This window comes from Micropterus salmoides, unplaced genomic scaffold (genome assembly GCF_014851395.1).
Source record: "Micropterus salmoides isolate LMB-PRFRI ecotype aquatic unplaced genomic scaffold, ASM1485139v1 Ms_hic_scaffold_4, whole genome shotgun sequence".
Classification (NCBI taxonomy): domain Eukaryota; kingdom Metazoa; phylum Chordata; class Actinopteri; order Centrarchiformes; family Centrarchidae; genus Micropterus; species Micropterus salmoides.
The window spans coordinates 2,873,591-2,901,292 of NW_024043372.1; the positions used below are offsets into that span (position 1 = coordinate 2,873,591).

General features: G+C 40.0%; 2 protein-coding genes and 1 long non-coding RNA gene across 5 annotated transcripts; 2 read left to right on the top strand and 1 right to left on the bottom strand.

Moving 5' to 3' along the window:
* Nucleotides 1–7,453: 7,453 nt before the first annotated feature.
* Nucleotides 7,454–10,672, bottom strand: LOC119886902. 2 transcript variants are annotated; one of them, XR_005441565.1, is made up of 3 exons: nucleotides 10,612–10,672; nucleotides 8,406–8,652; nucleotides 7,454–7,592 (listed from the first exon to the last, which is right to left on the bottom strand). It is a non-coding gene; the product is annotated as an uncharacterized LOC119886902 (long non-coding RNA). The 2 variants fall into 2 exon arrangements; XR_005441564.1 differs by having other exon boundaries at nucleotides 10,605–10,654.
* Nucleotides 10,673–11,244: 572 nt separating this feature from the next.
* LOC119886901 (nuclear factor 7, brain-like) lies at nucleotides 11,245–19,586 on the top strand. 2 transcript variants are annotated; one of them, XM_038697879.1, is made up of 3 exons: nucleotides 11,245–11,382; nucleotides 11,468–12,842; nucleotides 19,530–19,586. In XM_038697879.1, exons 2-3 carry the CDS (start codon nucleotides 11,481–11,483, stop codon nucleotides 19,557–19,559), a joined length of 1,392 nt encoding a protein of 463 aa, XP_038553807.1. In that variant the 5' UTR covers nucleotides 11,245–11,382; nucleotides 11,468–11,480; the 3' UTR covers nucleotides 19,560–19,586. The 2 variants fall into 2 exon arrangements, with proteins under 2 accessions (XP_038553807.1, XP_038553806.1); XM_038697878.1 differs by lacking the exon at nucleotides 19,530–19,586 and adding an exon at nucleotides 12,986–13,613 and having other exon boundaries at nucleotides 11,468–12,872.
* Nucleotides 11,265–19,561, top strand: LOC119886900 (nuclear factor 7, brain-like). The gene is made up of 2 exons (XM_038697877.1): nucleotides 11,265–11,382; nucleotides 18,152–19,561. Exon 2 carries the CDS (start codon nucleotides 18,165–18,167, stop codon nucleotides 19,557–19,559), a length of 1,395 nt encoding a protein of 464 aa, XP_038553805.1. The 5' UTR covers nucleotides 11,265–11,382; nucleotides 18,152–18,164; the 3' UTR covers nucleotides 19,560–19,561.
* Nucleotides 19,587–27,702: the final 8,116 nt, after the last annotated feature.

The window sequence follows — 27,702 nt, forward strand, 5'->3', positions numbered from 1 at the left end:
ATTAGAAATAAGTAATTAAAGCTGTCAGATATTTGTAGTAAAGTATAAAGAATATTTTTTCCCTCTGAACTGTGGTGGAGTCAAAGTAAAGTACAAGTACTTCAAATATGTGTATTTATTTATCTTCCCAACATGTGGATCATTTTGTTCTATTATCTTTATAAAACTTTAATAGAAAAGTAGAAAACATAAACATTTAACAGTAAATATTTGTCTTTTTTATCCGTTATTTCAGACGAGATTACACCTGATAAATAAAATAATAATAAGAGAACCTGAGACGATTCATAGGACAGTCAAAACAAAACAAGAACAAATTCTGCTGTTTATTTTTCAGACTTTACTCTGATGTTTGCTTTTTTTCCAGCACGTCCTCTCCAGAAAAAACTGGTCGACTAAGCAGCAGCAAAAGTAAATTTACGAATCACCCGCCCTACTCTGCGTCTGATTGGCTCAGCCTGATGATGACGTTTCACACGCAGCTCTCGCTGGAAGAACAGGAAGTTGTTGATCTGTTGTCTTCTTCAGATTAGTTCAAAATTGTAATAAATTCTTCTAAATTCAGATCATTTGTTCACAGTAGCAACTCCTTCGCTCATTAATGAATTTTTGTCAACGACCACCAGCGTCCGCCTGGTTCATCTGGTCTGATGAGCACTGATCCTTTGTTCACTGATCTGGTGTTATTCTTATGTTAAGTCGCAGCATTCTCTTCACAGCGTGGCTTTAAACCACAGCAAAGGTTCACTGTGATTGGATTGTCAGCTGCTTTCGCATCTCTTTCATCCACCAAAGTGGCAGCTGCATGTCAGGGGCCTAAACTTTCACTGGATCACGTCACGGCTAACAATCTTGTCAAAATCGTCAAAATGTCATTGTCAGGCTAAGCTAATCAGAGGCAGGAAGAAGAAGTCAGGAGAAAGTCTGTGGAGGTTTCATACAGTAGTCAGAGGTTCGAGTCCTGTGTGGAAGAAAGTCAAAGTCAACATGTTTTAAGTTAAATAACTTTTTGTAGATGACTTACATGACGTACTAACTTTAACCCAAACCACCATCTGTTACTAAACCTAACCAAACTGCCAGTTTATAACATTTACCACGTGTTAAACATCATGCAAGTAACAGAACGCCCTTCAGGTCGGTGGACCCGTGCTTGCCGACGCCCGTACATGTTTTTTCCAGTGGACAGACAGTAATACATGTCTTTTTGGGACACTTGACTATCAACCTGGTTTATTTGGGTTTTTTTATGAGGACATGTTGTGTTTTTACTTTTCTGGTCACGACCTTCAACCCGTATAAAAACTGTTTAAAAGGGTCATTAAACGAAAAGGTGTTGGGAAAACTAACCTACATCTTTGTGTGCAGAGTGGGACGTTACATCGGCTGCATGTCAGCTGTCCACTGATACAGATCTGCAGTAAATATATGGCTTTTTATTAAGTTGCCACTGGCTCATAATGTGGGGATTTTCTGCTCTTTCAAACATCTTTTTTTGTCTCTGAGCCATTAAACACTGGAGGATGAAGTAACACCAAGAAGAGATAAGAACTGATAACACACACACACACAAAAGATAAAGTGAATCTGGAAAAACCCAAGACAAAGACGTGTTGTAACTGTGTGTGTGATTGTTTCTCTTTGTGTTACAGGCTTATGTAAATTTTCATTACCAGCTGTTATAATTGGGTTACAAGTATGAAAGGAACCGTTCATGTGTACTGCATGTACTGTATACAGCGTATAATGCGCACAGTCATGGAAGAAATACTCAGATCTATAACTTAAGTTAAAGTAGCAACACCACAGTGTAGAAATACACTAGAATAAGATTCCTGCATTCAACATTTTATTTAAGGATTTGCATCAAAATAAACTTTTTGTAAAATAACTCATGCTACTAATTGTTATTGATGCATCAATGCTGGTGTTATTATATTTGTATTCTTTAAAATATACAGTATGTAGCACAGTAAAAATTACAATATTTCTCTCTGAGATGTAGTGGTGTAGAAGTAACTTTAAATATACTCAAAATACCTAAATGAAAATACCTTTCCACCTCTACTGTGACCTTCTAGTTAACATAAACAGTGTCTGCACGCCTTGTAAAGCTAAAGTTATGAGGCAATTACTTCATAAAGGAATTAACGTAGGAGTATTGTTGTAGAAGAGGAAGTAGGAGTTTCCCGCTGCAGTTTGTTTGGCTCACCTGGTTGGCCACATCTGCTCCACTCAGGTGACAAAAGCAAAGGACTTTCCCTCCTCTTAATGTTCTATGTAAGGAAAACAGAGTGCGTATTAATGCAGATATCATCACGCTGATCTAATATGGTACTAGAGAATATGCAGTACTAATATTACTTCCTCACATACTTGTAGCGTCTTCGTCTACATCTAACTGTCCGAGCACATTTGTAGTTTGTGTTTTGGCATCCATATCTAAAGTAAATAACTGACTGTCAAGTTGTAAACAACAGATCTTTGATTTCAGACAAGTAAACCATAGACTGTATAAACACAAGCAGCTTCTTCTCTTCTCTTTTAAAGTATAAATGTACTAATACCTCACTGTAATAATACGCTGTTACAAGTACTGCACTGAAAAGGTTACTTAAATAAAGTATGTAGGTACAATTAGTACTCAATGCAGAAAGAGAAATGTCCTGTGACTGTTGTACTAATATATACAGTATATTATTATCATTATTGTTCATGTAACAGCAGGGTTTTAGTGTTGTTGTTGGTTGAGGATGAGCAGCTGACTAAAACAAGACGATGCGGGTAAATCCCTCGTTCAGAAGAGACAAACAGGAGATTTTTGGATTCTGGAATATTTCCATAAAGTCCCTGCTCAGGTGGGACTCAGCCGTCAGGTGTGCGTGTGCAGATACGCAGAACGTAAAATTAAAAACCAAATGGGATGATAACAAAAGAGAAGTTTAAGCAACTGATAATAAAAACAAACAGACTTTTTATTATCACTGTGTCACAGTCTGGCTGATCAGAATCTACTTCTGCTCCTAAAGTGAGAACATGACAGTGATGTTTCCAGCTGAAATATGAACACATCTTTTAGGATGTGATGCATCACTGGGAATCATCAATTTGGATCTAAAATAAACTGGTTTCAAAATATGACTCAAGTTGCCCCATATGAGGGGTAAGTAAGGACATCAATAGCATTTTAACGGTGCAAAATCAAAGCCAGGTCCCAACATTCAGTTGCACTTAAGATAGTGAAACACTGCAGCTGTGTCTCCTCGTTGTTTCACATCGACGTATCACTTCAAAGCCATCCTGTTGATCGTCATGTCCCACCTGATGTCTGGACTTCCCATTCTGTACCTCTCCTTGGACTCTGTCCAAACCCACAAGAAGAGTTGAAACCTGTCTGTCTTCCATTTATAGAAGCATGACATGATGGTTTCTGGTCTAAAATGCAGAATGTCACATCGTTTTGGTGATGCATAAGAATGCAATTTAAAATTAGAGTCAGATATCTGGCTCAAATTACGCCGTCCATGCTATTTTAACTAACTTGTGTCATCCAGCAGTTTGTGGGTAACGTCACGCTAACAGTTTAGCCTCATATTGTAACTTCCTAAAGCTCTAACACATGCGTAAGAGTTTCTCAAACCTGTCTGTAAATGTTCAGACACAAGAATCAGGACTCCTTCAACATAAAGAAATCACAGTTTTTTGATCTTAAACATTATTCCATGGACCTCTCTTCATCACAGGGTGAGTAAAATGGATGACTCTTCAAAACTGTGTGGTCACATGACCAATTTTGTCTATGGCTGCTTAGAAACAAGGGGTGGCTCAACTTCCCCACAGGCTCAAACCCCCCCGCTCTCCCCTACTGCTACTGATAACAGGGTAAATTGATCTGCCAGGTGTAACAAAGCTAACAGAAGAATCAGGTAGATGTTAGTCAAGCTGAGTTTGCACACACACACACTGAGAAGAGGTTGAAAACCACTGTGTGGGTGGATTTAAGAGATGCATGATGACCTTTATGGACACTCGCATGAATGAATGAATGAAGAGGCCAAATGAATAAAGTCCTTGTTGTGCGTCCTACATGAAATCTCCCACCAGGCCAATAAAGGCTGCGAATGATAAAAGCAGTAGTGCAGAGAGCAAACAGCTCAATATGAAAGACCCCGTGCAAAAATAACCTTGAATGCTTTCGTTTTGACCACACCGGGCGGTGCGGTTTCAAAGCGGTTTTTAAAAGTGAAGTAACTTCGGTGCATTCGGAGACTTTTTGAGGAGACAAGGCAGGAGGAGCTGCAACCAGTGTCACACATGTACATCCTGTCCACTCAATATACTGTACACCGATCAGCCACAACATTATGACCACTGACAGGTGAAGTGATTCACACTGGTCATCTCGTCACCATGTCACCCGTCAGTGGGTGGGACACGTCAGGCAGCAGGTGAGGATTTGAGCGACTTTGGAAAGAGCCAAATCTCCAGACCGGTCTGCGGTGGTCAGAACAAACGTGGTGCAAGGAGGACAGGGTCATGGACGGCCATGGCTCTATGATGCACGCGGGGCGGCTGTGGCTCAGAGGGTAGAGCGGTCGTCCACTAACCGGAAAGGCGGTGTCAAAGCACCCTTCGTACCCTCGTGCCATCGGTGTGTGAATGACTTTATTCCTGGTGCTGATGTGCAGTTAAAGGACGCTTTAGCCTCTGCTTGAGTAGGTGGAAATGTGGTCATATATAGGTTAAATCCACCTGAAACGAGTTGCACTACACACTTTATAATGCTCCAGTAAGAAACGGCATTTCGTTCCTGTGTGTACTCGATATAAACAGAATGAATCTGAAATGTTAAATTAACTCTCTGAGGAATATTTTTGTCTTGTGCTGTTTTTTTTGTGTTGAAACTAGAGACCAGCATGTGAGAGCTTCATTTAATAATACTGAGTACTAAACAGTAAAGTTTAGTACTCAGTCCCTGAGAGGAGCAAAGAGAGGGCTTTGCAAATGTGTGCACACACTCACATCACAAATGACATTTAGAAAGGTTTCGTGATACCAGAGAGGCAGCTGAGAAACAAAGAACTGAACCGTCTCACTATGAGGACGCCCTGAAGGCCACGAGCCAAAACCCACAAAGTTAAATTTAATAGTAAAAGTCTATACATATTTCATTTTTCGTTTGAAATGTCACGCTGTTGTGCTGAAACAGGAACTGCAAAGTGTTCAGTCAGACGGGGGTTTTACTGAAATAAAATGTGAAAGTGAGACTGAGAATAAGGGAGGTTAATTAAAATGATAAGAGGGGAGAGAAGAAGGAAGCGAGAGTAGAGGTGAAATGACCAGTGTGAGTAACAGGAAGTGAATAAGTGTTGTGGCTTCTGCACAACTCAAGTAACAGAATAAAGGGACCGTTTTATCAGGTTGCTGAATCACAGACGCTCTGAGGCGAGTCTCCAAAACTTTTCATGGGACTAATATTAATCAGAGATAAAAGTGTGCAGCCTCTGTGAGACAGAAAGCTTCAGCATGTGAACAAGCATCACAGCGACGGTGCAGATCCTGCTGATGCTCATCAGGTCTACGATCTCTTTTGTTGCCACCATATTGTTGCATGACAGCATTTCATCAAAAGCTTTGATTAAAAAAAAAAATTTAATTGTAATTTCAGTCAAAAAGTTAAACTTTCATATATTAATTTTATATTTCAGACCTTTTTTCTTGTTTTATTCTTGATGGTTGCAGCTCATGGAAACCAAAAATCCATCTCTCAAAATATTAGACTATCAGAATAAAGCATGTCTAATACACTTGACACAGAACTCGGCAGGCCGATCAAGCACAGTAACTCCATGGTCAGCAAACCAGTTCCTAGTGGTTCTGGTCCTGTGGGCAGGTGCCAAGTCCTGCTGGAAGAGGAAACCAGCATCTCCATAAAGCTTGTCAGCAGATGGAAGCAGGAAGTGCTCTAACGTCTCTGGACTTGATGAAACAACTTTGACCAACACCAGCAGAGGACATGACGCCCCAAACCATCACTGACTGTAGAAACAGGAAAAACATTCTTCTCTGGACTTTTTATCCAATGTTTTCAAAGCCTGTTTCCTTGTAATGCGGTCGTCCTACCTGTCGGTGTCCAGCGGGTCAGACGGTAGCTCATGTGTGAGACGATCGTGGCGTTGATGTAAAACTTTGAGGCCTCTGTAGTTAAAACGTCTGAGATTTTGAAATGAAATTTGATTCTGATTTTTAAACTTGTGATTTGAGCGGTGTGTCCATTATGATGCCTTAATATTTTAACTCCTGCACTACTGACAGTCTTCCTCCCGCTAGAATCCCCTCAGAGCTGATATTGAGGCGTAAACATGAGTTTGTTAATCAGTTCAGAGACACTGACCAGTGAAGCTCAAAGTTCCTCTGTAGCTCGCTTCTTGTTTGTTTTCATGACTGTTTGTACAATATTTATTTCCAATCCATCCAATAGTTATTGATATTTTTGTCAGTCTGGATCAAAGTGGGGGAATGACAAAACATTAGCTGCTAGCGTGGCTAAAAAAAAGGAAATGCTAACCCATAATGAGCATGTGAGAGTCACATGTTAACAATAACAAGACAAGTGTCACAAAGCTATAAAGCGACACCACAGTAGACAGGTGACCTACGAGCTGGAGATAAAAGGCCTGAGACCAGGAGTCTGAAGATCATGTGAAGGTTTTTATCATATCAAACATCTGACTTATTGTCATTTTACTTCATACTGGGTAACTTCTGCTAGCGGAAAGGGAAGTACCCTCACTGTAACTCACACATGATGAGAAGCTTTGACATGACACGAGTTTAAAATCCTGAATTTCAGCAGCCCTTTTTAATTGTGAGAAAAAAAAGGTGCTGCAGGATTTGTTCTCCTGAAGCTTTAGCGCCCCCTGCTGATCTTACATGGACACAACAAGTGTCCAACTCAGCTGACAATTTCTTTTATCTGTATAATAAACATTTCTTATATTTCTTACTTATATTATTTTTCTCACCATTAATACTAATAATATGGTGTTTTGTTTTTTACACTGTACTCTATTGTAAATGTATTCAGAATCTGAAATACAAAGTATAAAGGAATAGAAATAATAATAGAAAGTGTGATATATGTACAGTATTCTATGACAGAAATGTAATGATGAATAATAATAATAATAATAATAAACAGTAAGAAAAAGAAGTAGAAAATACACAACAAAGCGTACTTCACCGTAAATATAGTTTCTACTCATAACGGTTCTTTTCTACCTCTTTGATCTTCTTGTGCTGCTGTAATGTTAAATTTCTATACCAATGTAGTTTAACTAATCTTAGTAGTAATATTATTGGTAATTTATATAATATAAATACTCCATTACAAGTAAAAGTCCTGCATTCCAAATCCTACTTGATTAAGTAAAAGTACAAAACTACTGACAGGTAAATGTGCAGGATGGACACAAGCTGCCACTTTTGTGTGATTTATTTTATAATAACGCAAAAAAAGAACTCCAACACGAACACAGGAACAAACATTTACATGCTGTCCTTCTCCGTCTGGGTGCTGGCCTCAGTCACAGCTGCACACATGTAGACAACAAGAACACAGACACATGAACAGGGACTCATGATCATTATTTTATAATGATATCAAGAATAAAAGAGAGAGAAGAGAGAGAAAGAAAGAGACCCAGAAAGAGACTAGAGTAAATATGGGACTCTGTCAATGGCAGAAAAGAGACGAGCAGTAGCAGCAAAGTGGATTCACCCAAAATGCTCGACTTAAAGTGACCAACCAGAAACGCACTGTAAAGCAAGCCCCACCCCCCCAAAATTTCCGGTACTTTGGAAAAGTACTACCCCCCCGAGCAGGGGCCTTTTGGGTCCCTGGGGCCACATTACAGAAAGTCTTAATTTAACACAGGAAGAGTCTAAGAGATGATTTTTCTCAATTTGGTATTACAGAAGTGAATCCTAACTATCTTATCTTATTTCATCCCATCTCAGGTTAGTAATCCTAAATACTCAATCCAACATCGGTTATCAACTTTTATGTCTGTTACCTAGCAACCGATGCCACTTTTCTCATCTGGTTGAGCTAAACGGCTTTTAATCGCTGTTTTTTGGTTGTTTTTTTAAGGAAACATAAACTGAAAATGGAGCAGAAACAACAACAACTATCATTGAACTTCAAGTCAGATGACTTAGAGGTGCTGGTAACCTCCGTCGAGAAATCCAAAACCACTTAACTCAAGAGATTAAAGAGAGAGAGTGGGCCAAAACAGCGGACACAGTCACCGCCGCAATTTAATATATTCATTTTGAAAGAGAAACATCCAATAAGTTCAGAACTCACAACCGTCATTTCTTAGCAGCTAAACACAAACACTTACCACCCCGAGATAAAGCCAGGAGGACTTTCAGCTGTTCTTTCTTTTCTTCAAGTTCTTTCAGCAATTTCAGCCCTTCTTTCAGCAGCTCTTTCTCGGCAGCAACTTCTTTCTCCAGCTGCGCCGCCTCCTGCTCCGCATCCCTTCTTAACTCGACCTGACGGTCAATCGCCTCCATGATCCTGTCGCAGGTTTGGACGATCTGGTGGTGGAGCTGCTCTTTGGTCGTGGCCGGATCTTCGTGTGCATTCTGCAAGTACAACAGAACTGACGTCCATATCTATCACACAGCAACACATTCTCACTCCCGACGGGTATCGCTACTCGATAACTTTTATGGTATCGGCCGTAACAGTCAAGTAGAATCGAAACGTCTCCAGTCTAACCGGTACTTCAATCAATACTTTTTGTAACCAGATCGCAGCAAATAATAACTATTTTTATGGTTTACGGATGAGGGAGAGTCCAGTTGTCCTTGACTTTAACCTTCTCTGGGTTTCCTAACAACTGACTGATTTGCGCACCAAACACACAAAATACTTTCTTTATTTATGACATACCGGCATCTTTTTAATCCTACGAAAGGACAAGAAACCAGAGAAACAGGTCGCGAGCAGCCAGCCAGTAATAGTAGGTTTACTATAGTAACAGCACGAGAAGACGGTGGGTGTTTCCGTACAACAGCGTGATACGTGTGACGTTGTATTATTCTGGAGTCTGATATGGGCAGTCAATCAAGCCTTAAAGAGGTAATTTATTGCTTACTGGCTTCCCCTCTCCTTTATTGTGTTATATATCTTTTTTGTGCATGTAATAGGTTTGCAAAGTGAAAAGTCCAGCCCAAAGGGAGTTTCCATCTCCCATAGAAAACTCTGCTCCTGAACTGAAAACAGCTGGATTGTAGTCCAGCCTTTACTTCACATGTCTGCATCACTGCGTAAGACACAACCCTCGCCTAGCGGCTAGTGTGGCACGCCCTCAAAAACACCACTGGAAAAACACACTCCTCCCCCACCCAGCGTTAGAAACCCTCCAGGCAGTCAGTGGACATAAAGCTATAATTTTTTGCTAATTAAATGAATCAGTAAACTGTAGGCTGGAAATAAACAACAAACTAATTAACACATTTAAATAATTATATTAGGCCAATTTGTGGAAGAAGAGCATTTAGTCGCAATAATAAAAGTTAAAAGTGAATTTTGCATAATACATGTTAGATTTCGTTCCACTACCGGAAACGCCGCTCATCTCGTCTGCTCTCTGTCTGGACCCCCGCCCAGATAAACTATTCCCAGCCCTAGAAGCTCTTGCTCCAGTCTAGGCTGGTTCAGGAACCCATGACCCGTGTTCACCTTGCTTGTCAGGACCCGCCCTACGCTGCTTCTGATTGGCTAGTAGGCCTTAACTAGGTACTGCACATGTGTAACTTCCAACAAAGATCGAATAGAAGTGAGATGCTTCACTCTGTAGCTAAAACGGAGAGTTCAGCCCTCAGGGTGAAAACAGGAGCTGCAGTAATGTGCAGTAACCCACCACATTTAATACTCACACTTAGTTGTTCTAATAGCTGCCGTGCCTCCGTCACTTCACTACCCTCCACCTCACCATCATCATAGGACGCCATTTCTTATAATACAGTTCACAAAAAGATTACTTTTTACTTTTCAACACCAGATAACTGTTGGTGTGATTTGGCACTATATAAATACTGAATTGAATAAAAATTTACTTCAACATCCACGCTAGTACAACTCATTTTAAGATATCACCATTAACATTTACATTAAGACAATTACTCTCTTATTAATGTAAAGTGTTCTGAAATTTGATTTGATTTGATATGATATGCAAATGAGGCCTCATTTGCATACACTTCTAGAACAGATACGTGAGCAGCCTGAAAATTATGTTTGGGTAACTTAGTGAGAGTGAACAACACAATCGTTTTAATTTAGTGTTAATTTAGTGGGGAAAATGGTTAAACCTTTTATTTTGTGAGTTAACATTAACTAAAGTAAGAATTAACTTACCTATGACTATTAGCATTTTGGCTAATGTTAGCTAAAACTACAGGAATAATGCTGCTACATAGAGGCTGTACTATTTCCTGTACTGTGTGAGCTAAGTATCAGTTATCATGAAGAGTTAATCTCTTTAACCTGTGTGTGGTAGAGTTTAAAAGTCAGCAGGTGGGAAACACACCTGTTACCTGTGTTGGTTGGACGCTGCAGCTGAATCTCACGAGAGGCGCGTTCACTGATTTTCCTGCCAGAGTTTCAACAACTCTCATTAGAGGGACACCTGGGCCGAGTTCAGCCCCCTACTCTGCCTCTGATTGGCTGTCCATAACTCTAACCCCGCCCTAAACCTAACTTTAACCAATCCTGACCAAGAGAGGCAGAGTTATCGAAAGTCTGGCAGGAAAATATCATTCTCCTGTTAAACTACAAACAAAAGTGAAATTAGACTAAATTTATCAGAATCTGCTTTATTGCCAAGTAGGTTTACACATACTTCTTTCATCTCTGTGCAACTGGTGTTTGATACAAACACAGAAGTTCCTCTGACACTGCTTATGAATAATTTCATTGTTTGGTCCCCATTCCAAGAATATTCCCAGGATTTTAGTAAGTTAACTCCTCAACTTCATTCAACACTGAACATAAACAGCTTTTAGAGCAGCCTGTTGCACACAGTCAGTCTACATATCCAGCAATGAATCAGTACTTTGGAATGAAACACAGGTTACAACAGCTTTTAGCAGAGGGAGTCTGACAAAGCTCCACCCCTCACCTGAGAAAAACCAAGAAACAGCTTCTTATCCTCCCTCACTACAGAGAGACACAGAGTGAAAGACAGACGATCAGATTCACCTTCAGACCAAACTAACAACTTCCTCTGACTGAGTTCAGCTACAGGAGAGAAAAGTGGAAAACTACAACACTGCTGCTTCAACCTGCTGACGCTCCACACACTGAAGGTGAGTTTGACTAAAAACATAACATTAAAGTAGAGGAGGGAGGGGAGCCATGACTGACTGTACTTTCTGTCTGCTGTGATTTCAGCTTCAGAGACCAAATGGCTTCCAGATCAGAGGAGGATCTCTGCTGTCCGGTCTGTCAGGAGCTCTTCAGAGATCCTGTTGTTCTGTCATGTAGCCACAGCTTCTGTAAAGTCTGTCTGAAGAGCTGGTGGAGACAGAAACAAGCACCTGCGTGTCCAGTTTGTAACAGAAGATCTTCAAAGGATGATCCACCTCGTAACCTGGCGTTAAAGAACCTGTGTGAGGCCTTCTTACAGGAGAGAGATCAGAGAGCTTCAGAGGCTCTCTGCAGTCTGCACTCTGAGAAACTCAAACTCTTCTGTCTGGACCATCAGCAGCCAGTGTGTGTCGTCTGCAGAGATTCAGAAAAACACAGCAACCACAGATTCAGACCCGTCGATGAAGCTGCACGACAACACAAGAAGGAACTTCAGGAAACTCTGGAGCCCTTAAAGGAGAAGTTAAAGGTTTGTGAACAAGTTAAAGTGAAGTTTGATCAAACAGCAGAACACATGAAGGTCCAGGCCCGACACACAGAGAGGCAGATTAAGGAGCAGTTTAAGAAGCTTCAGCAGTTTCTAGAGGAGGAAGAGGAGGCCAGGATGGCTGCACTGAGGGAGGAAGAGGAGCAGAAGAGTCAGATGATGAAGGAGAAGATGGAGGCTCTGAGCAGAGAGATAGCAGCTCTTTCAGACACAGTCAGAGCCACAGAGGAGGAGCTGAGAGCTGAAGACGTCTCATTCCTGCTCAACTACAAGGCTGCAGTGGAAAGAGTCCAGCAGCGCCCCCTGCTGGATGATCCACAGCTGCCCTCAGGAGCTCTGATAGACCAGGCCAAACACCTGGGCAACCTGACCTGCAACATCTGGAACAAGATGAAGGACATGGTCTCCTACACTCCTCTCATTCTGGACCCAAACACTGCAAATCCAAGACTCATCCTGTCTGAAGATCTGACCAGTGTGAGACGAGGAGGAGAGAGACAGCAGCTTCCTGACAATCCAGAGAGGTTTGATGATTACTACTCTGTCCTGGGCTCTGAGGGCTTTAACTCAGGGACTCACAGCTGGGATGTCAAAGTTGGAGACAGTGCATGCTGGATACTGGGTGTGTTAGCAGAGTCTGTTCAAAGAAAGGGACTCATACGGTCTGGATTATGGGGAATCTGGTTCTATGAAGGTAAATACTTAACATGGTCACCACCAGCTTCATCCACAGATCTCAGCGTTCAGAAGAAGCTCCAGAGGATCAGAGTGAATCTGGACTGGAACAGAGGAAAGCTGTCGTTCTCTGATCCTGATACTAACACACACATACACACCTTCACACACACTTTCACTGAGAGGCTGTTTCCATTGATTAGCCCTGTAGATGAAGTGAAGCTGTCAGCAGTGAAGGTCTGTGTGACAGTGGAACAGAGCAGTTAGATTGATTTATTGATTGATTTTTATTTAGAAGGGACCATGTGCAATTAATAACATAAATGTAAACATTTGATGCATTACACCAGAGTTAGCCTTAGGCTAATTTACATCTGCAGAGATAAAGAGGATGATTATATTCATGATGTTGTTGATTTCTTAAAGGGAAAAGTCTCTGAATTTAACCCGTTAAGCTGCACCTGTCCTCCTGCTGTCTCATTATTCCAAACATCTCTTTATTTTATTGTTTCTATCTATCTATTTCTATTTATTCTATTCTATTGTTTCTGACAATCAGCTTTTTGTTTCTCCTGTCGGCCTTTTCATATGTAAAATGATTTCACTGAGTTTCTTTATGTTTGGTTGGTTTAGCGGTTTCTTTTTTATCCACACTGTGTTTTAAATAATTGTTTGTGTTATATTATTTTGACGTGTGTGTGGAGCCATGAAGACCAGCAGCCACTTTATGGAAGCTGATGAAATCACGTGTGAAATCTTTACAAAATATAAAATATATGTCTTAAATGATCTAAAATATTTGTACAAGTTTCAGTTTGATGTGATGAAGCCGAGATGATTCTGTCTGTCAAAGTGTTTCATTCAGTATCATCAGTTGGATTCTGCTGTTGGACGTTAAGTCAGAGGAGGAGTCGCTCTATTCAGGTGGACGGCTTTCTCTGCTGTATAAAGATCAGAAAATAAGTGAAATGACTCGACGTATGAAAAGACAGACGATAAATGGAAAATTAACATTAAAAGTAACATCAACTATTTTAACAACTTGTGATGGCTGATGGGAATGTCTTTAGTTCTGAATGTATTTTGTTTTCATTAACTAAACTGTTGGACACATTAACATGTTGACCTGATGATGGCGCTACATGGAAAGATTAAAGATTTTTATTAAAATATCTCTTTTCATCCGTTTTTATTTCATAACGTTCTCCAAATGACACTTTTTTTATTCATAATATGTCCTTTTACAAGAGCGATGTTGTCAAAATTACCATTATGAATGAAACATCCAAAAATCATTACTGATGGGAGATGCCACTTTTCACATGAAGTGAGTAGCCTACATTGAGAGTCAGAAATCAGCTGTTCATCAGAGTGATGGCTTGTGGGAAGAAACTGTTCTTGAGTAAGTTGGTTTTGGCGTACAGTGCTCTGTAGCGCCTACCAGAGGGGAGGAGCTGGAACAGGTTGTGTCCGGGGTGAGATAGATCTGCAGTGATGCTTCCTGTCCGTTTCCTGACTCTGGAAATGTGTAAGTCCTGAATGGAGGGCAGGTTGGCACCGATGATCTTTTCTGCTGTCCTGACTGTCCGTTGTAGTCTGCTCCTATCCAAACCAGACAGTGATGGAGGTGCAGAGAACAGACTGGATGATAGGTTGGTAAAAAGCCACTTCTTGTACATGAAATTACCATCCAACTACATAATTTACAACACAATATTGCGGCGTATACCACTAAAACAAACAAACCAGACCCACCAAAACAACTAAAACGCCGCAGCAGGCTGAAACATGAGGATTTACACTGAAGACGCGTCACGCTGAACCATCGTACATATTGAGTCTCTTTATTACGCTATTTCACATACATAGAAAACCAATCACTTACTTTGAGTGATGCATGTTGTAAGCAGTGCAAAGGTACCTCAGAGACATCAGTGAAAGATGTTAGTAATGATGACGACGATGGTAACGGTCAACAGAAAGTTTTTCCCCATGCTCACCCTGCAGCCATGATCAACCCAAGCTTCCCCACAGGTGAGCACACACACATTAATACAGACACCACGCCCCCGGTCACACCCACAGTAACCGATGACGTCACGATGCGCGTGCATGTACACTACAGTGCAAAGAAAAGAGAGGAAACCCAATAAAAGCCCAAACAAACCCAGTGTATGGCTCCTAAATCTATTGTTCTAATGTCTCTTTCAATCCATTCAATAAATGTCACTCTGAAAAGAAACGCTTTATTTCAGGCGGCTGTGGCTCAGAAGGTAGAGCAGGTTAGCCGTTAATCAGAAGGCCAGCAGTTCAATCCCTGGCTCCCCCTGGCTGCATGTCAAAGTGTTCTTGGGCAAGATACTGAACCCCAAAGTGTGAATGTTAGTTTCTGTTTGAGCACTTAGGCTCAGTGTGTGAATGGTGGATGCAGATGTATCCAACGAAAGTTAAAATCAAGGGCAACTGGACTTGGTTGAAGATACTGGAAGACGTTTCGTCCCTCATCCAAAGGACTTCTTCAGTTCTGACTGACTGGCAGGGAAACTCAGCTATTTAACCTCAGTGGGGTCGTTGGCCCTGGTCATCGATACCGCTGGTTCGTTAGTGTTCCTTGTTGCTGTGACGACAGTCGTTACAGTCGTTAAGACTACCTGTGGCCAAGACTGAACGACCATCGTTGGTATCTTCACCTGAGGCCAATAGGTTACGTTTGCTGAGTTTCCTGCGAAGTGATGAAAGGACAGCATTGTAAGTGGGGGATAAGTGGTGGCGTAGACCCCCTCCCCCACTTACAATGCTGTCCTTTCATCACCCTGTCAGTCAGAACTGAAGAAGTCCTTTGGATGAGGGACGAAATGTCTTCCAGTGTCTTCAACCAAGTCCAGTTGCCCTTGATTTTAACCTTCGTTGGATAACTATGACCTGGATGACAATGCAGATGTAATGTAAAAAGTGCTTTGAGTGGTCGAAAAGACTAGAAAGGCGCTATACAAGTATGGAACATTTACATTTATTTTTGTATTGTAAAGGTGCTAATTTTTATTTTCTTCAGAAAACTCGCGAATGTTCAACAGATGTATCTTTCTGGAAAAGTCAACGGGGCAGTGAGATCTGGTTTTCCAATGGCAGTAATCGATCAGCAGGTGTTGCTATTTTAAAAGGTAAATTTAAAGGTCAGGTATTGCACTACGAAAAAGACATGTATGGGAGATGGATTATTCTAGTCGTAAATATGAATGACAATCAATTTATTTTGGTTAATACTTGTGTCACCAACAGTAAACTCAGTAATGTAGCATTTTTTCGAGATACTGAATCCAAAATCTGCAACCTCTACTCAAAATATCCCCCAGCTAAAGTAATATGGGGAGGGGACTTTAATACTGTGCTAGACGAAAAGATGGATCGTTGGCCTCCAAAAAGTACTAACATGGAAAATGCTCATTTTGTCAAATGGCTCTGAACACCTGCATCATTTACTTTGCTCCTGTCCCCACTGTTACACTTTTTGGCAAGATATCTGTACATTTATCTCCCAACGGATTGACTCTAAATTCTTCCTTTTCTATGATAATGTATTGTTCAGCTTTTTTAATTCCACCAAAGCAAATCATTTCTATATCATCAATTTGATTCTATTGCACGCAAACTCACATGTTCATAAATCTTAATCCTGCAAATATAAACCATCCTTTGCCAATTTTGACAGCAAAGTCAAACAGTACATTAAATCAATCCTATATTATAAAACCAGGAAAGCTATGAAGACTGTTCACCCTGTTGAACATTTTTCAGTTTCAGATTTGTGTTTTATTCGTTTCTATCAGCTTTATGTCTCCCTGGTATATTCTGTTCTTCTGTATTTCATATGTTTACTGGTTGTCAATAAAAGCTTAATAAAAAAGGAAGACATTGTGCAAATGAAAAACATGCAACAAAATGAATATCAATCAACATATAGCCGAGATTTTTAGAGAAAATATTCAGATAAAAGTAATCGTGAACATTTTCATGAGTAACTAACACATTACAATTATATTTATTTTGTAATTAAATCACATGTAACTAGCTACTCCCTATCAGTGATTATATTATACACAGATGGTTGTAAGCTTGTTCTGATTAATGGAGCAGGAACAGGACCAGGCCTCTCTCTCACTAATTCGAACACCTCATTCAATCAACCACCCGTGCTTCACTCATTTCATCCACCTGTGCCTCTCTAATCCAATCACATACACTCACGTATATAAGCCTGTCTAACCCCTTTTCTCTCCCGTTTTTCAGTTCTCACATACATAACTCCATCATTCACGTCGCAATGTTCAAGTCGCCGTTTCCTCACATTCCTTCGTGGGGGACAATTTAGGGTCCTCAATTAACCTAGACTGCATGTCTTTGGGCCGGAGTACCTGGAAACAACCCACGCAGACACGGGGAGAACATGCAAACTCCACACAGAAAGGCCGGGGCAACCGGGGTTTGTGCAGAAATCAAGGCAATTCCAAAGGGTTCACATACTTTCTTGTGCGACTGTACATATTATACATGATAATAGAAAAAAGCGGGTAGAAATCTTTGGATTCTAGAAGATGGTTTTGGTTCATGAGGATAGTCGAGAGGTGGTTAGACTTGAGGAGTTAGGAGAGTAACTAATCTTTTAGTAATCAAACTTGGTCAGCTCTACACTGCAGTGTATTTTCTACCTACTATGTTTATTGTTGAACAACAAAATACTTACTGGTAAACCTACTTGGCAAAAATTCTGATTCTTTCTTAATATATCTCTTTTTGTATGTTTGAATGACACTTTTATGACTAAATGTGTCTTTTCACATCAGAGATGTTGTCACCAGTCACCACAAATAACACTGAAAAAAATACAATTATGGATGAGTTTAGTTTGAATAGTAAATCAAATTTGGCTTTTGGGCCAGGTGAGCATTTCTAATTGGGCTGGATAGACGCCGTCTTGGGGTCTGGTATCAAGTTCTAGTAACACATCCATGCTGAACACCCGGCTGAGGCTTTATTCATTATTCATCATTTCCTATTAGCTTCCACAAAGTGCTCACGAATCTTCCTGATATGCCAAAATCTCAATTCCAAGAATATTCCCAGGATTTTAGTAAGTTAACTCCTCTACATTCAACACTGAGCACAAACAGCTTTTAGAGCAGCCTGCTGCACACAGTCAGTCTACATATCCAGCAATAAATAAGTACTTTGGACTGAAACACACCCTGTTACAGGTGAAGCAACAGCTTTTATCAGGGGTCTGACAAAGAAATCAGACTCTTATCCTTCCTCACTACAGAGAGACACAGAGTGAAAACCAGACGATCAGATTCACCTTCAGACACAAACTAACAACTTCCTCTGACTGAGTTCAGCTACAGGAGAGAAAAGTGGAAAACTACAACACTGCTGCTTCAACCTGCTGACGCTCCACACACTAAAGGTGAGTTTGACTAAAAACATAACATTAAAGTAGAGGAGGGAGGGGAGCCATGACTGACTGTACTTTCTGTCTGCTGGGGTTTCAGCTTCAGAGACAAAATGGCTTCCAGATCAGGGGAGGATCTCTGCTGTCCGGTCTGTCAGGAGGTCTTCAGAGATCCTGTTGTTCTGTCATGTAGCCACAGCTTCTGTAAAGTCTGTCTGAAGAGCTGGTGGAGAGAAAAACAAGCACTTGAGTGTCCAGTTTGTAACAGAAGATCTTCAAAGGAAGAACCACCTTATAACCTGGCGTTAAAGAAGCTGTGTGAGGCCTTCTTACAGGAGAGAGATCAGAGAGCTTCAGAGGCTCTCTGCAGTCTGCACTCTGAGAAACTCAAACTCTTCTGTCTGGACCATCAGCAGCCAGTGTGTCTCGTCTGCAGAGATTCAGAAAAACACAGCAACCACAGATTCAGACCCGTCGATGAAGCTGCACGACAACACAAGAAGGAACTTCAGGAAACTCTGGAGCCCTTAAAGGAGAAGTTAAAGGTTTGTGAACAAGTTAAAGTCAAGTTTGATCAAACAGCAGAACACATGAAGGTCCAGGCCCGACACACAGAGAGGCAGATTAAGGAGCAGTTTAAGAAGCTTCAGCAGTTTCTAGAGGAGGAAGAGGAGGCCAGGATGGCTGCACTGAGGGAGGAAGAGGAGCAGAAGAGTCAGATGATGAAGGAGAAGATGGAGGCTCTGAGCAGAGAGATAGCAGCTCTTTCAGACACAGTCAGAGCCACAGAGGAGGAGCTGAGAGCTGAAGACGTCTCATTCCTGCTCAACTACAAGGCTGCAGTGGAAAGAGTCCAGCAGCGCCCCCTGCTGGATGATCCACAGCTGCCCTCAGGAGCTCTGATAGACCAGGCCAAACACCTGGGCAACCTGACCTTCAACATCTGGAACAAGATGAAGGACATGGTCTCCTACACTCCTCTCATTCTGGACCCAAACACTGCTCATCCAGAACTCATCCTGTCTGAAGATCTGACCAGTGTGAGACGAGGAGAGAGACAGCAGCTTCCTGACAATCCAGAGAGGTTTGATGATTACTACTCTGTCCTGGGCTCTGAGGGCTTTAACTCAGGGACTCACAGCTGGGATGTCAAAGTTGGAGACAGTGCATGCTGGATACTGGGTGTGTCAGCAGAGTCTGTCCAGAGGAAGGGAGGCAACGTGTCTGGATTATGGGGATTATGGTTCTTTATAAGTAAATACTCAGCATGGTCACCACCAGCTCCACGCACTGATCTCAGAGTTCAGAAGAAGCTCCAGAGGATCAGAGTGAATCTGGACTGGAACAGAGGAAAGCTGTCGTTCTCTGATCCTGATACTAACACACACATACACACCTTCACACACACTTTCACTGAGAGGATGTTTCCATTCATTAACACTGGAGATAAACTCCCACTGAAGCTCAGACCACTGAAGGTCTGTGTGACAGTGGAACAGAGCAGTTAGAGATAAAGAGGATGATTATATTCATGATGTTGTTGATTTCTTAAAGGGAAAAGTCTCTGAATTTAACCTGTTAAGCTGCACCTGTCCTCCTGCTGTCTCATTATTCCAAACATATCTTTATTTTCTTTCACTTGTTGTTTTTTATTCTTTGTATTTTCTTTTTCTTGTTATTTAGTTTGACAATCAGCTTTTTGTTTCTCCTGTCGGCCTTTTCATATGTAAAATGATTTCACTGAGTTTCTTTATGTTTGGTTGGTTTAGCCGTTTCTTTTTTATCCACACTGTCGTTTTAAATAGTTGTTCGTGTTTTACGGATGTAAAGGTTTTTATTTGTCACATACTCATACAAGATGCGCAGTGAAATGTTTTTGTGACATGCACCTTACTTCTGTGTTCAACTGAAATAAAAATAAGGAGTAAAATAAAAGAATACAATAGAATATATATAATAAGTTATAATTAAGTTATGGTTATGGCTACTTTTCATGAGCAATAGTAAGTAAATCAATGTGCAATAGTTACGAATGGAGAATATTATTACATAAGTTAAACCTAGATCGACAGCCAGATGTACAAATGTTAAAGTTCAATGGCTGGGATAAAAATGTTAAAAGTGCATTAAAAGTTAAAAAGCGTTCAGAGTGCAAGTGTTCCTCTTCCTCTCTTTGCGTGTTTAATGACAGCACAGGCGTTTGCCTGACCTGAGGGTTATAAACAGTTTATTGCAAAGGTGATGGGGACCATTGATAATCCTTCTGGCCCTGTTTGTACAGTGTGGGTTTATTATTATTTTGACTTGTGTGTGTGTGGAGCCATGAAGACCAGCAACCACTTTGTGGAAGCTGATGAGGATTAATTAATTACATGTGTGATATTTTTTTATTTCATAACTTTTCAGAATTACACTTTTATTTCATAACAGCGGCGTTGTCACCAGTCAGCGCCGATAACCCTGGAAAAATACTATTCTGAATTCAATTCTGAGTTCAATTTAGCTTGAATAATATATCAAATTATTTCATTTTGTATCTCCGAATGATCAAATTAACTCCAGGGGCTGTTCAGTGACTTGGAACGTTTGTCCCATGAAGTTATTTCAGAGAGTTGTTCAGAGTGTTTCTTTGTCTTCAAGGTGGACATTCTGGCACAATACTAACTCACCAGGTACAGGTGAATCAGCTGAAACTAACTGTCACTAACTTTGGTGAACTCTAATGATGTGATTTTTAAAACAACTCAGCTGTACTTAAGTTAAAATAGCAGCACCACGGTGTAGAAATATAAGATTAACATAACATTTGCAGCATAATGTACTTAAAAGTATCAAAAGTAAAAGCACTCATTATGCAGAATGACTATAATAATAATAATATATATTATTGGCTTATAGCGATTGATGCATTAATGGTGCGGCTGGTAAAGGTGGGGCTAATTTTAATGACTTTATGTAATAATAATAATAATAATTTGTAGAGCACTTTTCAAAAACAAGTTACAAAGTGCTTTAACAAGTGTAAAGACAATAATACCGAAGAAACAATAATACAAAAACAATAGAAGATAAAAGCATGAAAACATTGAAAAGACTAAAATACAGATAAATATAAAATTAGTAAAATACAATAAAATAAAAGGGATAAAATAAAGTCAATTAAGATCGGGAAAGGCTCTCCTATAAAAGTATGTTTTAAGAAGGGACTTAAAAGAGTTCACTGACTCAGCCGACCTGATTTCCTCGGGCAGGCTGTTCCAAACGCTGTCAGTCGAGACTCTGGAACAGACAACAGACCTCTGCCCGAGGATCTCAAGGTACGTGCTGGTGCGTATGGGACTAAAAGTTCAGAAATATAACAAGGCAAGAGGCCATGAAGAGCTTTAAAAGTGATCAATAGAATTTTAAAGTCAATTCTAAAACATACTGGGAGCCAGTGTAATGAAGCTAAAATAGGAGTAATGTGGTCATATTTCTTTGTTCTGGTTAAAAGCCTGGCAGCTGAGTTCTGGACAGTCTGGAGTTGATCAGTAGATTTTTGGGTTAAACAGGTGAAAAGGCTGTTGCAATAATCCAGGCGTGATGAGATGAAGGCGTGTAAAATGGTCTCGGTGTCCTTAAAAGTTAACATAGATCGAATTTTTGCTATATTTCTAAGTTGATAAAAAGATGATTGAACAAGCTTTGTGGTGTGCTGCTCGAATTTTAAATTACTATCAAACCAAACACCAAGGTTCTTTGCAACAGGCTTAATGTGATTTACTAGGGAACCAGCAGATGGCAGTATTTGATTTGCCATCTGCTGGGATCCAGTGACCAGGATTTCTGTTTTGTCTGAGTTCAGCTGGAGGAAATTATTTGATATCCATTTTTTAACTTCACAAAGGCAGTTGTTAAGTGAACTCAGCATTCCAGGGTCTGTGGATCTGACGGGCAAGTATATTTGTGTGTCATCAGCATAAATATGAAAAGAAATGCCATGTTTATGGATAAAATGTCCAAGGGGAAGCAGATACAAGGAAAACAGGTAGGATGAAAACCATTCTAGGGCAGTACCAGAGATCCCCACCCAGTGCCTTAGTCTGTCTAACATGATGTTGTGATCAATGGTGTCAAAAGCAGCGCTAAGGTCCAGGAGTACAAGGACTGAGCACATGCCTTCATCAGCAGACATTAAAAGGTCATTGGTGACTTTAAGCAGGGCAGTCTCAGTGCTGTGGTACTTCCTAAATCCAGACTGAAACTTTTCAAATAATATGTTATTTTCCAGCACAGTGAGCAGCTGTTTGGACACAATTCTTTCTAGAATCTTTGCAATAAAAGGCAGTTTTGAAATTGGTCTAAAATTATGTGGGAGGGAGGGATCTAAACCAGGTTTCTTTAAAAGTGGGTTCACGCAACCCATTTTAAAATAATCAGGGACACAACCAGTAGATAGGGAGCTGTTGAAAACAGAGATCAAATGGGGCCCAACAGAATCCATTACTTTCAGTAAAATTTTGTAGGTATTACATCAAGTGGGCTGGAGGACACTCTCATTTGTGATACTGTTTTTAAAAGCTCAGCCAAGTCGATGGGATAAAACTGGTTAAAACTCTCTTGTTGCTGGTGAGGAACCTCTGAGTAAGAGGCTGCGGGGGTAATAGAGGCTCTGATTGACACCACCTTATTGGTAAAATAAGATAAAAACAATTCACAGTCATCATTACTTCCAGCTGAGGCACAAGGAGGGGTTGGGTTTACCAGCTGATCCACAGTCTTAAACAGAAACCTGGGGATTGTGTTTATGTGTAGTAATGAGTTCAGAAAAATAGTGTGTTCTCGCATCCTTAACCATGTTATTGTAGTTAATTAATAAATCCTTCAGACTGAGGTAATGGACTTGGAGACTGGATTTTTTCCATCTGCGCTCTGCTTTCCTGCATTCCCTTTTTTTGGCTGCGAATGCTGTCATTTATCCAGGGTTGCTTACTAGCTTTAGACGTAGGCCTAACCTTTAGAGGAGCAGTAATATTTAGTGACGACAAGCAGATATGATTGAAGTGATCGACCAGATTGGCGGCATGAGTAACAGGCGAATCGCAGCTAAAAACAATACATCTGTGGTCAGATATGGTCATGTCCACCAATTCCACAGAGGAAATGCTGACACCCAGGGTAAAAACCAAGTCCAGTGTATGACCACGGTTATGTGTTTGCCCTTTGACATGTTGTTTGAAGTTAAAAGAAGTGGCCATACAACAGCTGCCATGAAGACAGGCAAACTACTACCACATAAGAAGAGAGATGATGAAACTAAAATTATCAAGGCAATTTTAGATTTACAAATGAGGGTTTGAACTCATTACAGAGCCAATTAGACAATATCTTTGAGGAAGAGGCGCCTTCATTAGATCCAGACGTAAATGGATCGAACAAGGTGAGAAGAACACAAAATATTTTTTTGGATTAGAAAAAAGAAATGCTGAATTTTCTACAATAAATAAGTTGATAAATAATGGAGTAGAAACCAAAGGGACTCAAAGGATCTCTTAACATGTAGCTCTGTTTTATCAGAAACTCTTCAACCCCTCCAACGTCTCACATTAACTCTTTCTTACATAAAATGTCATTGAATGCAACTAAAATAAAAGATGACTTTAAAAACTCTTCAAGGAGGAGATATCTTTACCTGAAACTGTTGAATGTATTAAAAGTCTAAAAGACAACAAATCTCCCGGTAATGATGGTCTAACAGGAGAATTTTATAAAGCATTTTCATCAAAACCTGCCCCTTTCTTACTGACTTTATTCCAAGAATCTCTCCAGAAAGGTGAGCTTCCTGCTACATTAAAACAAGGATTAATTACATTAATTACCAAACCAAAAAAAGATAGATTGCACATAGAAAACTGGAGACCTGTAAGTCTTTTAAATAATGACTGTAAATTATTTGCATTAATCTTTGCCAATAGATTAAAACCAGGATTAAATAAGATAACATTTGTTGAATACTGGACGTGATAGTGTGGTGTCCAAACAATAATGCTGCGCTGATGTGTTGAGAAAAATCCGCCTGACACTGTTCTTGATCATAAAAGTTTATTAAATCAAGGAGTTCAGCATCAAAAACAAGCTCTGCAGCAGCTTGGAGAGTGACCCAGCCCGATGGCCACTCTGTCTCTCTGTACATCAAACACAGCTTATATAGGATATGTTTAGTATCTGTTAGGTACCATAGAGGGGTTTGAGCCTGCAAAATAAAAGGTCAACCCCATAGAAGGGTACAGTACTATTCTGAGGTAACAAAACAAGGGGTTAGAGGTCAAATTCTATAGAAGGGTTCAGTCCCTACATAACCACCAATCACCGCTCTCCCCGTAGAAGGTCACTGACCCTCTGTCTTGCTGCTACAGTGCTATTTTGAACTGTTATGAGTCAAATGCACAAATATTGGATACTGCAATAGATTATAAGGACTTAATATTGGATACAAGCTTTATTTTGTTTGACTTCTACAAGGCTTTAGATACCGTTGAACATGATTTTCTTCTTAAAGCCATCTCAGGATGCTTCAGGAAATATTTTCTCAATGCTATTTAGACGCTGTATAATGGTCGTTCAAGCTCTGTAAAACTAATGCATGGTGCATCAGAAAGATTTAATATTCTATGTGTTACGTCCCAAGGTGTCTAGGGATATATCCTTCCAAACCATATAGGGATATGGTTTGGAAGGATATTTATTTGAAATAATGCAAGTGGAGCACAAACAGAGGATGGGCCAATGGGTGCTGTGGAAATCAACAAACAATTATAACAAAAGGAGATCCTCAAAAGGAGGATTACTGCTTACAGAGATACTAACAAAACAAGAATAAACCAAAAGCTCACTAACCTACTGCATTTGAAAAACACAAAACGCACAGCACCCCTGAGCCTGGTGAAAACTAACAAAACAACTATGGTGTGTGCAAGAAAGGTGTCAGTGATAGCTAAGCTTAAACCTGGCCCACTCTCTTACCTTCACACAGTGAAACACACAAAGTCAAGACACAAAGTCTAGCACGGGTTACAAAACACTACTATAAGCTCTATGACATGCGTTCCCAAAGCAAGCAACTCAGGTCAGATTGCTGCCTCGAATGGCAGACCCGGCAGGCTTTTAAGCAGGTGGTGGTCGTCACTGTCGCCATTTGATTGGCCCGTAGAGCATGCCGCACCAATCGAGGGCATGGTCACTGGAAACCCAGGAAGTAGACGGGACCTTCTCTCCTTGTGCAGCCAATCCTCCGCGTGGGCTTGCACAGCTTGCTCAGCATAACAGATAGCCTACTTAAAAGCACAGGCAAATACAGGTGGGGGCGGTGGCAGCTGTAACAACTGTAATATCTCCCTTTTTGTTCCTGTCACCCAAATAATGTCTAAAAAACCTGAATTTTTAGGAATAAGGGCTGTAGAAAGAGATTTTAAAATTTGTCAATTAGCGGATGATACTGCAATTTTTTTTTGAAAAACCACAACCAAGTCACTAAAGCAGTATTCTGTATTGATGAGTTTACTAAAGTCTCAGGTTAAAGATGAATCTAGATAAATCTATTTTGTTTCCAATCAAAAGCTGTAATCTATCGGATTGTTATGGAATCCCAGTTAAAGAAAAGGTAACCTACTTGTGCATTAATATCTGTAAAGGTGTAGAGAAATGATATAAATCCAATTTTGACCCCATTATTGAAAAAACTCATGGTTAATGAGAGAGATCTCTATATATGGTAGGGTCCTTTTATCCAAAGCAGAGGGGATATCTAGATCTGTTTATGTGGCTTTATCACTTAGCGTCCCAACCAATGTTACTAAGGAGCTAAACAAAATACTTTACGATTATATCTGGAGAAAAAAGCCCCATTATCTAAGAGAAGAAGTTATTAGAGGTTGTTTAAAACAAGGCGGTCTGGAGGTTCTGGATTTCACTATATTGAATAATACCTTATATATATTTCTTTTTAAAATGGAAATTTTCTGTTGACCAAATCCCGAATTAGATTAGCTAACTTCCACAAGCAGGCCCTTTTAGCCTGGACACTGGTATACAATCATAACTTCAGTCCTCATAGATACTTTATTTGGAATAATTAAGACATCTTGTACAAAAATAAATCACTGTTTTATCGCTCAATGGAATTTTGCTAGTTGGACAACTCTTAAACAAGAATGGTTTGTTACTGTCATATTCAGAATTCCTTCAAAAGTTCAAGATCCCAGTCACACCCAAAGAACATGACACTGTTTTTGATGCTATTCCTGCAGGTCCTCTTAAATTTTTGAGAAATGTTTATTTCACAGAAAGAAACAAAAATTTTTTATAGAAGGAATTAATATTGAGAAAAAGTCATGCAGTAACAAACATAAGAAATGTTTTGGACTATACCACACTCTCTGCAGCAAAGTTCTTTTGGTCGTCTATTGTGAGTGATTTACAGTGGGAAAAGGCATGTACTACTCTTAACAAATATTGTATTAACAATAAGGTAAAAGAAGTAAACTTTAAGATTTTGCATCGTATTTACCCCGCTAAAGAAGTGTTGCAAAGATTTAAACATAACATTGATTATAACTGTGTTTTGCAATTCAGAAAGAGGAACTATATTCCATCTTTTTTACCACTGTGAACATACAAATAAATTTAGGAAAAATTTGGAACATTTTATTAACAGAAAAACGGTTAAAAGTATACTGATTAATGTATTTGATGTCATGTTATATTTTGTGCTACATGGTCCAGACAATATTAAGTATTTTGTGCAACTCCTCATCATACTTGGAAAATTCCATATCCACAAATCAAAATGGACTGAATCCAAACCCTGCTTCAATGGATTTACAGTTGAACTGAAACACTACTGCACCTCTTAAAAAATAAAAAAGCAATAAAGTGTCTTAATATTATAGAAGAACTGAATTTAATTTGAGCTTCTGGCAATGTAAAATGTAACTGAATGTCTGTGGGAAAAAAAGGGAGAGAAAAAAACGCTTTAAGTAGGAAATTCATGATCTACCAGCAAAAAAACACGTCTGCGTCGAGATACCGGCTGATACGGAGCGATGCAGCAGCAGCCGCCAAGGGGCGGTGCTGTTTTAGAAAACATCCGCTGAGACATTCACTTGTGTAACCTGTGTAAAATAGTCATTTTTCATGGTATTGGTATGAACTTTAAACTTGGACTAGGTAAGGCTTTATGCTGTGGCCCTACAGCTAATAAGTCCCAGCTGTAGTTGTCTGCATGCATTTGTTAGCAAGCATTTTGTGGATATACAACACAACCCTACAGTGATATTGCAGGACATGATTCTCTTATATGCTTACCCCTTAAGGCACACTAGAACATTCTATACCAACTGTCAATTACCATATATGGCAAACACGAGAGACACACAGGGGTGCAGTTTCCAGCATATAATCATTGCTTAGCCGGAAGTAGTCAGACTCTGTGTTAGACAGCCTGACAGCAGAGTCTCCGGATATATATCTGTATTGGGTTGAATAAATCAACATTGTGTGAACTTGATACCTTGTCTCATCTGATCCTTCTCATCAACGAATTCGGGGAAGTCGTTGCACTTATATTTTAAATATTTAAATATAATAATTAAATATTTTAGTTTTAGTGTGTTT

Coding starts and splice junctions, on each gene's coding strand:
- LOC119886901 (XM_038697879.1), top strand. CDS start 11,481: ATGGCTTCCAGATCAGAGGAGGATCTCTGCTGTCCGGTCTGTCAGGAG. Junction 12,843..19,529: donor TGAAGCTGTCAGCAGTGAAG/GTCTGTGTGACA, acceptor AGACCACTGAAG/GTCTGTGTGACAGTGGAACA.
- LOC119886900 (XM_038697877.1), top strand. CDS start 18,165: ATGGCTTCCAGATCAGGGGAGGATCTCTGCTGTCCGGTCTGTCAGGAG.